Source organism: Maylandia zebra, linkage group LG7 (assembly GCF_041146795.1).
Source record: "Maylandia zebra isolate NMK-2024a linkage group LG7, Mzebra_GT3a, whole genome shotgun sequence".
Taxonomy (NCBI): domain Eukaryota; kingdom Metazoa; phylum Chordata; class Actinopteri; order Cichliformes; family Cichlidae; genus Maylandia; species Maylandia zebra.
The window spans coordinates 20,510,955-20,526,412 of NC_135173.1; the positions used below are offsets into that span (position 1 = coordinate 20,510,955).

Below are 15,458 nucleotides of genomic sequence, written 5' to 3' on the forward strand. Positions count from 1 at the left end.
CACAGCAGACGGAAGCAACGTTCCCAGGAAATGCACATTATGGGCTAAGGGACAAAAAGATTCCGGCTTTAATCATTAGTAAATTCCATGTTTGAGGTACAGGTGCATCAGCAGTTAGTTCTCACCTGTTTTACTGGAATTCTGAACATACCTAAAAACCTTTGCTTATGTAAACTGGCTGACAGGCATTATACTGTTTACATGGGAAACTGTGAATGACTGCAAATGAAACCCTCTTTGACTTAAGAATTTAATCTCCCTATACAAGCGTGCATAGGATAATTACAAACATAATCAAGAACAGAGAGCCTGAAGGTGAAACTGAAAAAGTGAACTTTGACCCCTCAATCACACAGGCTAGCACTGTTTTGATTAGCTCTGCTCTTGATCCCATGGCCTCTCCACGGGTTAAATCTCAAGCATCCACTTAGAGCGCAGCCAGATGCCGAGTGCTTGTGACCTGCAGCAGCTTATGGCGAAAGTACATTACTTCTCCTGGCTGTGCTACTTGCCGTCTGACTCAGGCTATCAGGCCTCTGGTAAAATTTACAGCGTGTGATCACGCCATAAGTACCTTATCACCTTTAACCAGCTGTCAGAGACACATAATCTCCTCTCTAAAGTGCTTGAGGTTGATGCTCAAGACAAGCCCATTAAAACCTGCAGTACTGTTAATACAGAGAAAGTCCATTTAAAAGGTACAATGTGGAAAATCTCACCACTGGATGGCAGCAGTTGGCTCTTTTTGCACCGATTACCTGTTGTTAGCCAGTGTTAGTGAAACTTCCTTTGATCTAACATCGCTGGACTCAGACACTCAGTAAAGAAACTCTCATACAATGTGAGAAACTGTTAATTAGAGGAGTACCAAAACCATCTCAGCCACTGTATTTAAGATGGTGGAGCAACATGGTAGTTTCCACAAGCCAAACCTGCTCCTGTGTTTTTTTTAATGGATTAATTCAAGTTTATGAAAATGCATCGATTTGTGGGAAGACATAGTTGGGCACTAATCAATGTATATTTATGAGTACAATATTCTTGTTTTCTTCTGTTTGTTGTCTTAAGGCCAAGAAAGATGCCAAGCGGATTTATTTTACCAAGTGGATCATCATGGCCTTGCCATATTGGTCCATTTGATTGACCTTTATTATGATTATGAATTTATTTTATTTTCAGTTGCTACAAACGGGACAGACATGACTGGGGGACAGGACAGGGAGAAAGAATGAAAGAAAGAGAGGGAGAGAAAGAAAACCAAAGGGGAGAAGAGACGGTGAGAAGGGGGGGAAGAAAGAAAAAACAAAACAAACAAACAAAAAAACAAAACACCTGGGTCACCTGTATGGAGAAAAAAAACAGAAGAGAAAGCAAACAACAAAGAGCAACATAATAAAAAAAACAGCACCATCACAATAAACTAGCTAGCAGTAGATATCAGTAGATACAAAATAAGAAACGATATTGTGCAGCACGCAAGATAGACAGCGCACAATGTGCTTTGAGGCAGCAGCCAAGAAAGCTGTAGTCCGCGTCTGTGAATACCCGTGTGTACACCTGTGTGCATACCTGTGTGGATCAGCATGCTTGTATTCCAAAGGTTTCTCCATGTAACGATCTGCTAGGGAGTGTGGGGAGCCACAGCCCCGTCCTCCAGGGTATGAAGCAGGTATGGAGGAGATCAAAACTCCAGACATCCAGAGGCCCCCAGAACACAAGAGACCAAGGAAGACCAACAGAGGGGCAGCCTGTTTTCTATTGTTTAATTTCAAACAGTGACTTACTGTACCTTTAAGTTTTGAAATACTAATGTAGGCTCTAATGGATAAAGTCATTTAATAGTGTAGCACATAATTATTTTACAGCTGTATAACTGAACATACTGAGCAAATTAGCAGCAGAAAGGGTAGCTCAGGTCATTTCTACACCGTAAACAACAGATTATATTGTGTGCTGTATGTGTGTACGCGCTCACCTTTACACACCAGCAGGAAGTTAGGAGGCTTATGTGCAATTGGCTTGACTGTCTAATCATGACAAATCAGCATTTACTGATAGCAACTAGAGGCTAACAGATGTGAAGATTATTAATTTTATAGTATGTGCGCAGGCAGTGATGAAGTGGAGCATGGGATGCAAAAGAACAGTAGTTTGGAAATTCCCTGTATGTGTATGACAGCTAAAGGTGTGTGCAGTGATCAAAAAGTATTATATGGTTATGGGTTTGTAACTTAGCTTAACAGAATACAGTTAATCTTTTCATTTCCAGCAACGCCCTGCTTCCAGGCAAAACAGCTGGAAAAGCGTCATTTTATGAAGAGCAGGAGAAGCTTTTCTTTGTATTCTTTTCATTGTTACAGCATTTTTTTTAACTAGCGGATAAAAACAGGTGTGGGTGTGGGCAGTAAAGTGCTCTGCTTAGAGATACACCACCTGACTTTAATGAAAGGCCCAAAAGTGCCATAGAATCAAAATGCTCCTCTCGAGCCTTGAAGATGGTATCCTGCAAATCAATCTATGACGCCACTGTGGCTAAATCCATCTTTTATATACAATCTATGCATTTGACATGGAACGTTTACAGGTCAAAAGACAACTACAGATCACGCACGTGCCTCTTACCATGTCTTTGAAGGCGTTCTCGATGGCTCCAATCACCAGGCTCTCCTGCGACACCTTCTTCTCTGTGAAGAAGCGTGTCGGTGGGGTACTGGGGGAACCCGGAGCCCCTGCGGCACCCCGGAGCGATGCAGCCCTTGTAAGGACACGCTGAGATGAAGGGGTGAGGTGGTGATTGATAGGTTCCTCACCCAGGCACGTGGGCGGCACAAGGTTAGGAGTACAGAGGATCTCCATCACTTCCTGTAGGTGCAGGGCAATGTGGTGGTGGAGAAGACGAGAGGCCATTACAGCTGCCCCGGAGCCAGCGTGGCCATCGAACAGTGCCCAGTAGTGTAAAGTTAGGTCTTCAGAGTTGTCCTGGAAACAGATAAGAATCAAAGTAAATAAAAATGTGTCAACATTAAGTATGCAAAATGCGAGAGGAGGAACTTCATCTGACTTTGCATTCATACTGATCTATGAACTGCACGCCGAAAATCCACTGAATATCAAAGGTGGAAGTATGTGAAGTACAGCCTGATGGGCAAAGAGTCGTGACATTTAGGAACCGCTGATGTACAATCATGGTAATGGTGCACAGAGCGAAAAGAGAGACCTTTTTAATACCAAATCAGAACCAGTTGAACTCAAGGTACAGCTCTCAAACACAAACAGGAAGCTGTACTATGTAAATTGCGCTGCTCACAGTTGGTGGATGAGAGCGCCTTTCTACACAGCATTCAAATTCATCCCATCGGTCTTCAGTGTGAAGACTTCGTAATCTGATCTGAGCTCAAACCTCCCCACAGATATGCACGATGCCCATAAGTGAATGAACCTGATGTTAATGTTTGCTTTCGCTTAAATCTGGAGGTATTAGTAGGTGCGGCATGATGCAGTTTGTGCTCTGAAACGTACACCGCGTCCTCTGTGTTGATCTACAAAGTCTCATCTCCCACATAAGATTCAAAATGTCTTGTGATCTGGCTGATTCATTGCTCACCTTTGAGTTTTTGGTCTTCACAAAAAACAACAAAAAAACAACAACAATGGCCTGATTTCTGTTTAAAGTCTGTTACATATCAGCACAGCTCCCCTATCAGTAATGAAGTCACATAGCCACAGAGTTGCTGTTGCATGCATCACATTTTGCTGCGCAAAGTAAGCCTCTGATTGTCTATATATGGCACAGGCAAATTCTACAGCGTGAGTCTACGAGGCAGGCAAAGAGCACTAAAAAGGCTACATCACTGCGAAAGTGAGTCATGAGATACTTGCATGAGTTTGCTGTAGGCTCCGGCTGGGCCTGAGTAAAGTACTGGTGAGCTGAGAGGAGATTTTATGAGCAGTATTAGTATACTGTAATGACAAAGGACTTTAAAAGAGCTGGTAAACATTTTGCGCTTTTCATCTTTTCTCTGCCTTGTAGGGAATGGGATAAATTGCAAGTGATTGAATTAAGTGTGTCAATATGTCGTGACAGTAGAGCAGTGACACTGCATTTTGGTATAATGATACACAGTTTTCTTTAGTACTCCATGACACAATGTTCTTGTGAAAGCAAACAAGGGTGACTTTAAGAGTCATTGAAGGTTACCGTGGAGTGTGAAGGACGCTAAGCTGTCCGCTCCAATAAACTGCTGGGTCTCACCAACAGGCCCCAGGGGAATTCACTGATGAACTCATTCTACCTGCATTACCTTCATCAGTAAAGCTAAAATGTAAAGGCTTCAGTCTGCCATGGCATTTTTCTAGAAAGAAAGGAGGCATTATGACCCTTAAGTCATGCATGATAATCTGCTAAATTCTGTAAAATGTTTGGTCTGCAAATATAAGACTGTCTCGTAGAACACCGTTTCACTTGCTCAGTGATCCTTTATTAACTTTCCACCCGATTTCACCAAAAGACTTTTCCTTTTTTCCATTCTTTTTACTTCAGTGCAAATAATTATTTTGGCTGCGCACATGTTTATCCATCCAGACAGCGTGCTATTTCTAAAGATAACAAATGGAGAAGAAATGCAATAGATCACAGCACAGTTTGTACTCTATCCTTCTCTGTTGTCCTTTCCTGTCGTGAAAATGCATCTGCAGAATGTCCGTGAAGGTGGATGTGATGGGGGGATGGGGGGGTTGGGGGGGTTGGGGCATGAACCCTCCATTTTGACTTACCGGGTTCTCCCGGAGGCCCAGACTCTCACCATTAGGCAGGGACGACCTCCTGCGGGTTGTGGGGGTTCGGTTAGGCGCGAGGCTTCCTGCAGGTCTCCCTTTAACAACCAGGACCTCACAGCAAGCCTGATCTTCATTTAATGTGCTTTTCCCTGCATTGATGACCCTGGACAGAGAGATATTTAAGAAATTCCATATATGAAACTATCATTTACACACTATACACATTGCAATGGCATAAGAATCTTTAAATTAATGTAAAAAATTAAATGTCTGTGTAAAAGAAATACAGAAATATAGTCTGGTACAGAACAAAAATGTTTAACAGACACGATATACTGTAGTTACAGTATGGTTATGTGGTATAGTATCATGTAGAATAGGTACTTTATTAAATTCAAATATCCAGCAGCTCCAAAACAAACATCCTTCCAAGAAATAAATACACTAATTGCATAATATTAAAAATAGGATTAGTAAACACATTTTTGAGGGAACTATATATAAGACATCAGTTGTCATCTTTGCTCAAATCACTTCAAGTACGTCCTTCTACCAGGACAAAAACAAATTTCAATAACAGCTGTGGTCTGTGACTGTGCCTTTAGCGCAGTCACATAGACATGAATGTTCTACATGTTTAATAGTCTTAAAGTTTCTTGGTCAGCACATGGCTGCAGATGTATGAGATGGAAGCTGTGTAGTCTGTCAACCCAGTGATGGTTTTTGGACTGTAAAACCATCCAAAAACACGATTTCTGTGAAACAGTTTACGTGACACCCATTTTGACAGCGAAACATTAAGAAATGACATCAACGAGTTCACTTTAAATACATATTTCAATTTAAGCCTTACACAAGCAGGCCAAAGGACAGCAAGACACATAAATACTGCATTATACAACACCTGGCAGATGGTGCGCTGCTGCTGCGAGCTGCTGTGTAGACATTGACAAGCACACGCTGCTTAACACCACTCCAGGCATTCTCATTTTAGCCACAGTGAAGTCTAGTCAAGTGAAGTGAAGTTGTCTACAGGGGGCTTTTCAAACTACGTGTATCATTTTTAAGATCAGACCACAAGAGAAAAAGAGCCAACATATGAAACTGGAATGTAAATTTATAAAAATTATGCCACTTTTTTTCCCTTTAGCCCGAACCATAACAAAGACCCTTTAATATTTCCTACTATCCTTAAAAGCATTAAGCTATTTTGGATCTTATGTGTCCAAAGGGAAATTAGACCAAATAAATGACAAGCGATATGGCTACATGTTGATATGAGAGGCAGTCACGATTATTTCCCAAAGGAGAATCCTTTGTAAACAAACCATGAGAATGAAAGCAGTGATCCTCTGTCTCCAGCTAAGAAAACACTGAGCCATAAAACTGACAGGATATTTATAGGATATTATTATTGCTGACCTACACAGTGAGCTATTCACTGCTTCCCCACCCCAAAAAACACAATAAGAGCAATGTGTGTCAAGGATACCAACAACCATTAGATGACATAGTCATGGGCCAGAACTCTTAATCTCTGAATTCAAGTTTTTTAAGCCTATTGCCACAGGTCTGTAAAATCAAGAACCTAGCCATGCAGGTCGTAAAGAGTTCCTACTATAATAGGATGCCACCACGGCAAAAATACAATACAATACAATACAATACAATACTACTTTATTTGTATAGCACATTTAAAAACCAGCGGTACACCAAAGTGCTTCACAGTAATACAATAAATTAGAGATAGGAACAATAACAATAAATACACCAGCAGGTGGAGAGCACTAATTAGCTGCAGCACAGTGTAAATAAGTAAAAGAAAATACAAAAAAACTCGACTAAGAGGTTATTCAGCAATAAAGTAAAATGATTAAAAGTACATAAGGGAACATTTGCAGGAAACAGGCACTAAAAGACTGAATCGATTCAGATGGACGAATAGCAGTAGGAAGATTATTCCAGAGGTTGGGTGCAGCTATAGCAAAAGCACGATCACCTCTGGTCTTCAGCCGTGACCTAGGTTGCACTAAGAGCAGTTGGCCCGTTGACCTCAGTGCTCTCCTAGGAGTGTACAAGCTGAGAAGTTCAGTAAGATAGCTAGGAGCCATGTTATTTATAATTTTAAAGGTAAGCAACAGAATTTTAAAATCAATGCGGTATTTGATGGGAAGCCAATGCAAGTCAGCGAGGATGGGGGTGATAGGATCAAACCTGCCAGTTCCCGTTAAGAGGCGTGCTGCCGCATTTTGAACGAGCTGCAGTCTGCAGAGAAGGGTAGATTGGAGGCCAATATAGAGAGTTACAGTAGTCTAATCTGGAGACGATAAAGGCATAGATACGTTTCTCAAGATCCTTACAGGGTATGTAAGGCTTGGTCTTGGCAATTTGGTGTAGTTGGTAAAAGCTAGATTTAACTACAGTGGTACTTGTTTGTCAAGTTGAAAAGAACTGTCCAAGAGAATGCCCAGGTAGCTTACAGTAAGAAAGTCAGAAAGAAAGGTAGCAAACAGCCCAAGTGAACCTGTTAGGTTCTAGGAATATGGCTAGTGAAAACTACAATTTCCGTTTTGTCGTTTACAATTTCCAATTCATCCTGTTAAATTTCTTCCCTCCAAGATATTCTACAATGAGCTGTAAGTGTTATTAATACAAAGTGAAAGCACAGCAATCAGCCACGAAGTTACAGAGGATACGACACATGGTGTGTAAAAGTCACCAATGCTCTGAAGACTCCATGATTGGACTGTTCCAAACTTCCTCTGGCATTAACATCAGCACACAAACGGTGCGCCAGGAGTTTCATGGCATGGATTTCCAAGGAGTTTGTATAGAAAGTGTATTGTATATTGTAGGTGTATTGCGTAGGGGGTTCAGAACTATTTTCCACAAAGTGTAGATAGAGAGAGAGACAGAATTATTATTTTTTTATTAATGTAGGTGACTCAAAAAGTTTCACCATTAGTTTTTTACATTTTCCAGCTACTACACACCATTTTTCTCTGCACTTTGAACAAACGGTTGGTAAATTAAGTTGTAGTTAAAAAAGAAATAGCTGAAGCAGCATTTGATCAGTTTTTAATGGCAACAGGTGAGTAACATGGCTGTGTATAAGAAGAGCATCTTAGAGAGGCAGTTACTCAGAAATGAAGATGAGCAGAAGTTACCCAAAAAGGTTCACCAGTCAAATTGTGGAATAGTTCCAGAACAATGTTCCTAAACAGAAAATTAAGACTACAGTACAATCTACAGTACATACTCACATCTCAGATTTAGAGAAATCTCTGTGCACAAGGGACAAGGGCAAAAAGTGGCACTCCATTAAAACGGGATCGATTCTATCATGAAAATCACTGCATGGGCCGAGCAACACTTTAAGAAGTCACTGTCTGTAAAAATAGTTCCCAGTGACATTCACAAATGCTGGCTGAAGCTATCACACGAAGAAAAAGGAGGGGATGCTAAACAGTGGTAAAAATGGCCCCGCCCCAACTTTTGAAATGCGCTGTTGCCATCAAATTTTTCCTTACAATCAAAATCACATTCACTCAGCGTTCACTCGCTTATCTTGGTTATCTCCAGCAGCTCTATTCCCCTTCAGTCCGGCTCGCCCTACAATTTCAGAAGCACACCACTCGAAGGCCGCTAACTCCAACTCTTCATACACCATCATGCATGACTGAGGCCAAAGCACTGCGACGCCCGACGGTCAATTGACCTTGTAAAATACACATAATCACAAGATTAACAACAGTTGAGGTTCCAATCCTTTCATCTCTTATATGACAGGAAAAACCATCCACACCCGGAGGCATGAACTGTGTCCGAGAAGAGGGCTGTCATATTCACTTACTTCATTTCAGTTCTTCATATTAGAGACAGTGTCATGGCCTTAATTATCCTGTCAGATGTGTGATCTACATAACTATATTCCTTCTTTGGTTTGAGGAACTTTTTTTTTTTTGGTCTTTTTTTTTTCTTGTTAACATAAATTTATTGTAGTTTTGTATCTATATAATTGGATACTGTAAAATTTTACATGTGGATTAGCAATAGCTATGAGCAGTAAGTCAGTTTCTTGTTTCTTGTTTTCTCCTACACTACAATGACCTGGATGACTAAGAACTTTCACAGATGAAAACAGATGATACTAATATAGAAAAATTAGACAAGGGAAGCAAAACTGAATATGTCACACAAAAGGCAGGAGACTATCAAAGTAACACCGGAAGTAAGATAAGCACAAAAACAAAGACTAAGACACACAGGCTTGACACTGGGACCGGGGAGGCAAAGAAACGAAACAGAGAGAACACTCAGAAACTAGGGTTAAATAATGGTATAAAGAACATAAACGGTCTGAGGCTCAATTGTAACACTCATGATAACCTAAAAAATAATATTCAGGAACCAGACATTATCAGTCTATCTCCTCCTTTCAAAAAATACAAGTCCAGACAAAAACTCACAGAAGTGATGCCAAGTTATAGAAAAAAAACAAAACTAACCTTGAGGCAATGAACACATAATTATAGCTTTTCATGTTAGCTAATAGATGCTGAACATCAACCCACCTATTTCAATTCTTTGTGTTTTTCAAAGTTTTATAATGTTACTATAATGATTGTAGGGTATCCATGTCTGCTCCCTAATTTCTCCTAGACACTTTAATAAGTCTGTTACTTGTACATGTATGTTTTTATCTGTATGCAAGTTTAGCATTGTTTAGTGAAATGGCACATGTCTGTATATTTGCTACAGTGGGGGTGGGCAGTGAATTCTCCCAAGAGACAACATAAGAAACTGGCACTGTTAGCTGGGAGGAGGAGGAGGAGAAGAAGGAGAAGGAGAAGAAGAACAAGAACAAGAAGAACAAGAACAAGAAGAACAAGAACAAGAAGAACAAGAACACCTCAGTTTGGCTCGATGTTGATCCTGAGGAAAATGAATTGCACATTCCTGTGCTTTACTGAAACTCCCACATTATTTCTGCTGATTGTTATAAATATTCACACTTAGATTCAAACTAACTTAAAGGACAAATATTCCTATGTTATGCATGTTTGGGTAATTTTTTCTACTTTTGTGGTTATATGCCGTTACAGCTTCCTGTCACTTCTTCTGCAGAATAATATTATCATGATATCAGTCATGATAACTTGATTAAGGAAGTGCAACACGTGTTTTGTTCAACAGTTACTCATACTTAAGATACAGATTCATCAGGATTATGTCATTCCCACCTCTGAGCGATGTGTATAAGCAACATAAGCAAAAAACCATGTGCTGCACCATGTGACAGAGCAAGCACTGGGAAACACTGTATGTATGAAGTGTGTATGTATGAAGTGCTGCTCATGCGCCTCCTCTCCACAGTTGGGACTGACATTTACTTTATGCATCTTCTTTCCCATGGGAATGATAAATTATGTAGGCTACCGGAAAGACAGTGCACTGATAATGCTTATCCACATTTACTATGCCACATGTTTGTGCTGCTTGAAAAAATGTTATCTTTTGTTACCTTGAAAATGTTAGCTGAACACACCCTAGCTGTCAAACACCTCGGAGCGCCCACTCTCTCACCTGTTAAAACAGATTTGATCATCTCACCGGCATGCCCTCACATATGAATGCCAGCAGACCTGCAGATAAAACATGCAGTGTGCAGTGGTGGGACTAGTTTTTACCTTACAGACACGCATATTGATTGAGAATTGATTGTACTGCTGAGGCTGCAGTGTCCACTGGGTCAGTGAGTGATTGAATGAGTGGGTGGAGGTCAACACAAGCATTTGGCCTCCCCAAAAAACAAATTTCAGTCATACTTTAGCAAATATTAGTAGGTAAGATTAACTGCCTTTACAAAAACCAAAAGCCAAAGTCTAAGAAATCTGTTTAATAAAGGTTAGAATCACCAGATTCCCCATAATACGATATTATCGTAATATTTCACTTACCATACAAAACTATTGCGATTTTTAACATTATGTGATATGCTGAGGATTGCAATGACATATCTTGTGATTTATCACTTTTTTCCAGCTGCAAATTAAATCTCAAAGTTACAATTTTTCATTGACTCTTTTATCCAATAAGATAACCTTATCTTACTTTATTTATTTATGCTGCTCAATTAGGTTGTCAAGCAGAACAACACTGACACTAAAACCTGCCAAAATGTTGCAATAAGCATTAGCTTGCTTTGAATTAGGAGGTCGTGTGTCCAGTGTTGGATGGTTTTTCACTTGATTTGATTTAATGTAAGTGCTTGGCTAACATTATTTCAGGATAGTGGCACATGAGATGTGCCCATAGTTTTCCTAGATTATTTTAACTTATTTAATAAAATATGGATATTTGGTGTCCCTGGATCAATACATATGCCATGCAATATATCATGATACTATATACTGATTTTTTCCCCCACCCCTACAATTTAACACGATTGACCACTCTCTATCACACATAGAAACCTGGTATGGCTTGCTAACTTGCATACTAGCTGCAAAAGTAAACTCCCCTGTTGTTCTGCGAGTACATTTCTGTTAAATAAGCCATGGACTCATTCCTTTCTTCCATACTGTTCTTTATATTTTGACCACATAAAAGACTAACTGAGTCTTTTAAGAGCTAGATAAGCTTGATTAAGGTGAGAGCAAGAGAAACTCCCCTCAGCTTCTCAAGTCTGGGAAAGTCAAGCAACACATAGCATGACAGTGCTACACCCAAACAATAGAATGAACAAGCGAAACGTTAGTGGTCTTTGTGTTTAGGGGAAGGAAAAATAAAACACTGGGGAAGAGCTGCTGTAAGTGTTACCTTTCTGCAAAAGTGAGGCATGCGAGTGTGCTGCAAAGAGACAGTGACACAATTGGAGTGAGCAATACTCAGTGATCCATTCAAATGTTCGCGTTCACTGGAGCAGACAGTGCACCCACTCAGAGACAGTGCATCAGAATCCTCCTTGTGAAGGCGAACTGCTCATTCTTTCTCTGCTGGAAGCCACGAAATAACCCAGGATAACCTCGGAAAGCTCAGCAAGGACTACTCAGAAGAGCAGGAGCAAGAAGGAGAAAAATGAGGCTGAGCCAGCCTAAGCCCAATCAGACTTTTACTTTCCATCGCCAGTGGTCAAATGTTTCAATCAAACCTACAAGAGGGATTAAATATTCATAATATTGAAAAAGCAAAAAGTGCAACAAACATTAGCCATTTGAGTAGAAAGAAAAAAACAAAAAAAGCAATAAATGTGGTCAGTACTATATGCTGGTATAGTACCTTCAAAGTCTTCATGTTTTTTGGTTTATCAAAGTGATCCATTGACTCCACTAATCCTTCTGAGTAGACCTGCAACGGATCACCACTTCTCAGATGGGCTCAGGTTTTCTCAGCTGGCAGTGATATTTCATGACAACAAAGCCTGCTGGTCAGCCAGCTGTTGACAAATCCCTGGTATGACGTATGTCTCGGTTTTGGTTGATTCTATGCCAAGCTAACACACACACACACACACACACACACACACACACACACACACACACACACACACACACACACACACACACACACACACACACACACACACACACACACACACACACACACACACACACTGCTGGCGGGAGTATCCGCTGGATGTGTTAAGCAGAACTGTTGAACTGATCCTGCAGAATTATGCATCTCATTTGAATATGTTGATTTTTATAGCCACAGAAACCTTGTGACACAATGATGATGAATAACAATGATCACAGTATCTACACAAAAATCTGAATTTTCATTTTAATGGAAACTTTGATCATAAAAATAGTCGATGGCTTCTAAAAACAAGCCAGTCCTAATCTGCTCTTTTATGTCTTGAGATTAAAAATTCACTATGGTAGATTAGTAAAAATAAATAAATAAATAAATAAATAAATAAGGGCGACTCCCACAATTTCTCTGTACTTCTTAAATCTACATGAAGAGACAGCAGATAGCTCTCCTAGTATTGAAACAGTCAATTTATCAACTAGCTGATCAGCAAAAAGTAATAATAATAATAATCTGCTGTATTTAAGCAAGACAGCAAGAAATGGTTTTTTTTAAATTCTCTTCTTCCAACTTCTAAAAATTCAGGATTTAGGAAGTAATGTTTTTACAAATAACCAGTATTAACAGATCACACTGAGCTCTTGGAAATGATTTGGATCATTTCCTGCTATAGTTTAATGTTTTTACTGCATAAAGCAAGAGGAAACATTAACAAAAGATCAGGTCAACTGATAAGCCAAAGTGCTCTTTCAGGTCCTTGTCTCTATGCTGCTCAAGCAGCTGTGTCTTAAGAAAAGAGTGCTACAGCAAGAAAGCCTCGACTTGAGATGACATTCGCTTGCACTACTAAACTGGCTTCCTAGCAGGACTGCTAAACTGGAAATATTAGATTTCCATCCTGGTGCTCTTACTAAATGTAATCGATCAATAAGGAAAGAGAAACTTCTTTATAGAGAAACGGCATGAAGATAAGACTGAACTGTGGCGTGGGGCAGTCACGCACTGTAAGTGTAGGTTTAGGATTTTTAGGACAGGACACAACCTCACTGACTTTTTGTGGGACTGCATGAGTAGGAGGGACTGTGACTCTGCACTCTCAGGAAGCAGATAATAATGAGACATCCCCAGATTACTTGAGCTGTGTACATCAAATGTAAATGGAACATAGTGATGAAGTAATTATTTTTAAGCATGTAAATCTCAATGACTCATTTGTTTCCTCTCCAGTGTGTAGGCTTTAGAAACAGGTTGAATAATTCACCCTGTATTTTATCATGTTCCGCCATTTTAATTCAGCTGTGTTCCTTGCTGACCAAACGCCAAGCCAGAAATTGGCTTTTTATGACTCCAGCAGCTGCACTAAGCGCTGTTTATAACACAGTACGTCCATTAAGAATACATTGCAGTTTTTATTGCACTTTACTGCAGCCTTGGAAGGAAGATTCGTGAGAGCCAAATGTATGCCTAAACAGAAGATGTGATATCAATAATACAGCAGATGATCTCAGGTCCAGTTGCAATTTTGGTCTCAAGTTATCATGTAAGAGGATCACGGGAGTGTAACATAAGCTACATTCGAGGTAATTCCCCAGCTTTAAACAGATTAACTGAGAAAAACTATTGAAATGAGATTTTTCACACAGGGAACGAGTGAACGGAGTACAGAGATGAACCTGGAGACAGTTATTCAGATCCTATCTGTGAGTGCACTGCTTATCTCATATAATATCAAAGGCCTGTGACCTTGTGTTATCCAGCTTAACTGGCCTCGTTATAACCTGCTTTATGGTATCTTTCCCTTTTCTACACCATTTGAAAAATAAAGCATTCTTATCTGGTTACAGGGGAGAGATCACAACGACCTTCAGCTTGGTGGAGGTATTTTTATGTCTTGGAAATACAGGAAACCTTGATGTTTATAATAATATTTGGCATGGTGCATTATAGAGCCATCAGCTGTACTTGAACCTGTTTATCATCTGAAACATATGTGAAGCAGATCATAATAAGTAGAAGAATAAAGAGAGGGGCTTGTGTTTTCTGTTTACGCCTGTGTGAGTGCTCTCAGTGGTCCAGGAAGACCGCGCTCACTTCCAAAGGATGCTGCGTGGAAGAAAAGATGGACGCATACAGGTTATACTCACTCTGCGTAGCCGGTGGACCACGGCAGCCGCTTGGTCTCCTTCAGGATGAGGATCGGTCTTGCGATGTGATCCGCCGAACACTCGATCTCGTCTGGCGACAGTCCCAGGAAGTCCGGTCGGGTGTACGGGAATTTCAGCGGCAGATCCGAGCCGCTGGGATGGTCTCCGTTGGAGCCACCGGCCATCATACCTCCCATGAAATTGGCTACCGCCGACTTCACCCGCGTGAGCATGGTCCTGCTGCGGCGTGGGTCCAGGCAATGCGATTGCGTGAATGCCACCCCACCCCACACGCACCCCCCTCTTCCAGTCTCCCTGGCAGATCCCCGCACGGCGACGCAGATTCGCGGCGTGGAAGAAAGCAAAACACTCAGGATCCGCGGAAAGTCATTCGGCACAGCGATCCCTCTGCGAACACGGAAATAAAAGCTGAACAGGCTCTCTCTCACACACACACACACAGAGCCAGACTGAGCTGCACAGCAGTCATGTGACAAACCGGTTGCTGCTGGTGGATTTGGTCGCTGGTAGCCTATCTCAGTGAGCCGCTTACTGTTGACAGTGCTGGAGGTCAAAGGTGCGTAATCCCGATGTGACGATTACCTCCCGAACAAGGTGCAACACAAGGCTTTGTAGCCTGAGAAAAAGGCGGTGACCCAAATACATACATATACATATAAATGGAGCCACACTGACTGAACAACACACAGTACAATAAACCAGCCGTGAGGGTTTCAGTGACTCTTTTATGGACATCTGCAGTCGTCTAGTCTTTGTTTTTTCTTGACAGGGTGTGGTGCCACAGCTGTGTTGAAAAAATTAAAACCAGCTGTTTTGTTTCCATCTTTCTACAATTTTCTTTATCAAAAGATTGGAAATACAGTCATTGGGGAAAGTGTGGTTATCAAAGGTCAAAGCTTACAACAGATCAAAGTTGTAGGCTATAACACAAATCAAGGCTACATGTGTAATATTCTTTTATCAAAAAGGCAGTTTTGTACT

General features: G+C 40.7%; 1 protein-coding gene across 2 annotated transcripts in view; it reads right to left on the reverse strand.

The window, feature by feature from the left end:
- ppm1h (protein phosphatase, Mg2+/Mn2+ dependent, 1H) overlaps positions 1–15,078 on the reverse strand; it is a 47,821-nt gene extending 32,743 nt beyond the window's left edge. The window contains exons 1-4 of one of the 2 annotated variants that reach the window (XM_004563837.5): positions 14,956–15,078; positions 14,457–14,864; positions 4,774–4,939; positions 2,623–2,979 (exon numbers count right to left, since the gene is read on the reverse strand). In XM_004563837.5, coding sequence (XP_004563894.1) covers positions 2,623–2,979; positions 4,774–4,939; positions 14,457–14,689 — 756 coding nt within the window. In that variant the 5' untranslated portion in view covers positions 14,690–14,864; positions 14,956–15,078. Of the gene's footprint in view, positions 1–2,622; positions 2,980–4,773; positions 4,940–14,456 lie in introns of both variants that reach the window. The other variant, XM_076886033.1, reaches the window with a different exon arrangement.
- Between the last annotated feature and the right edge of the window lie 380 nt (positions 15,079–15,458).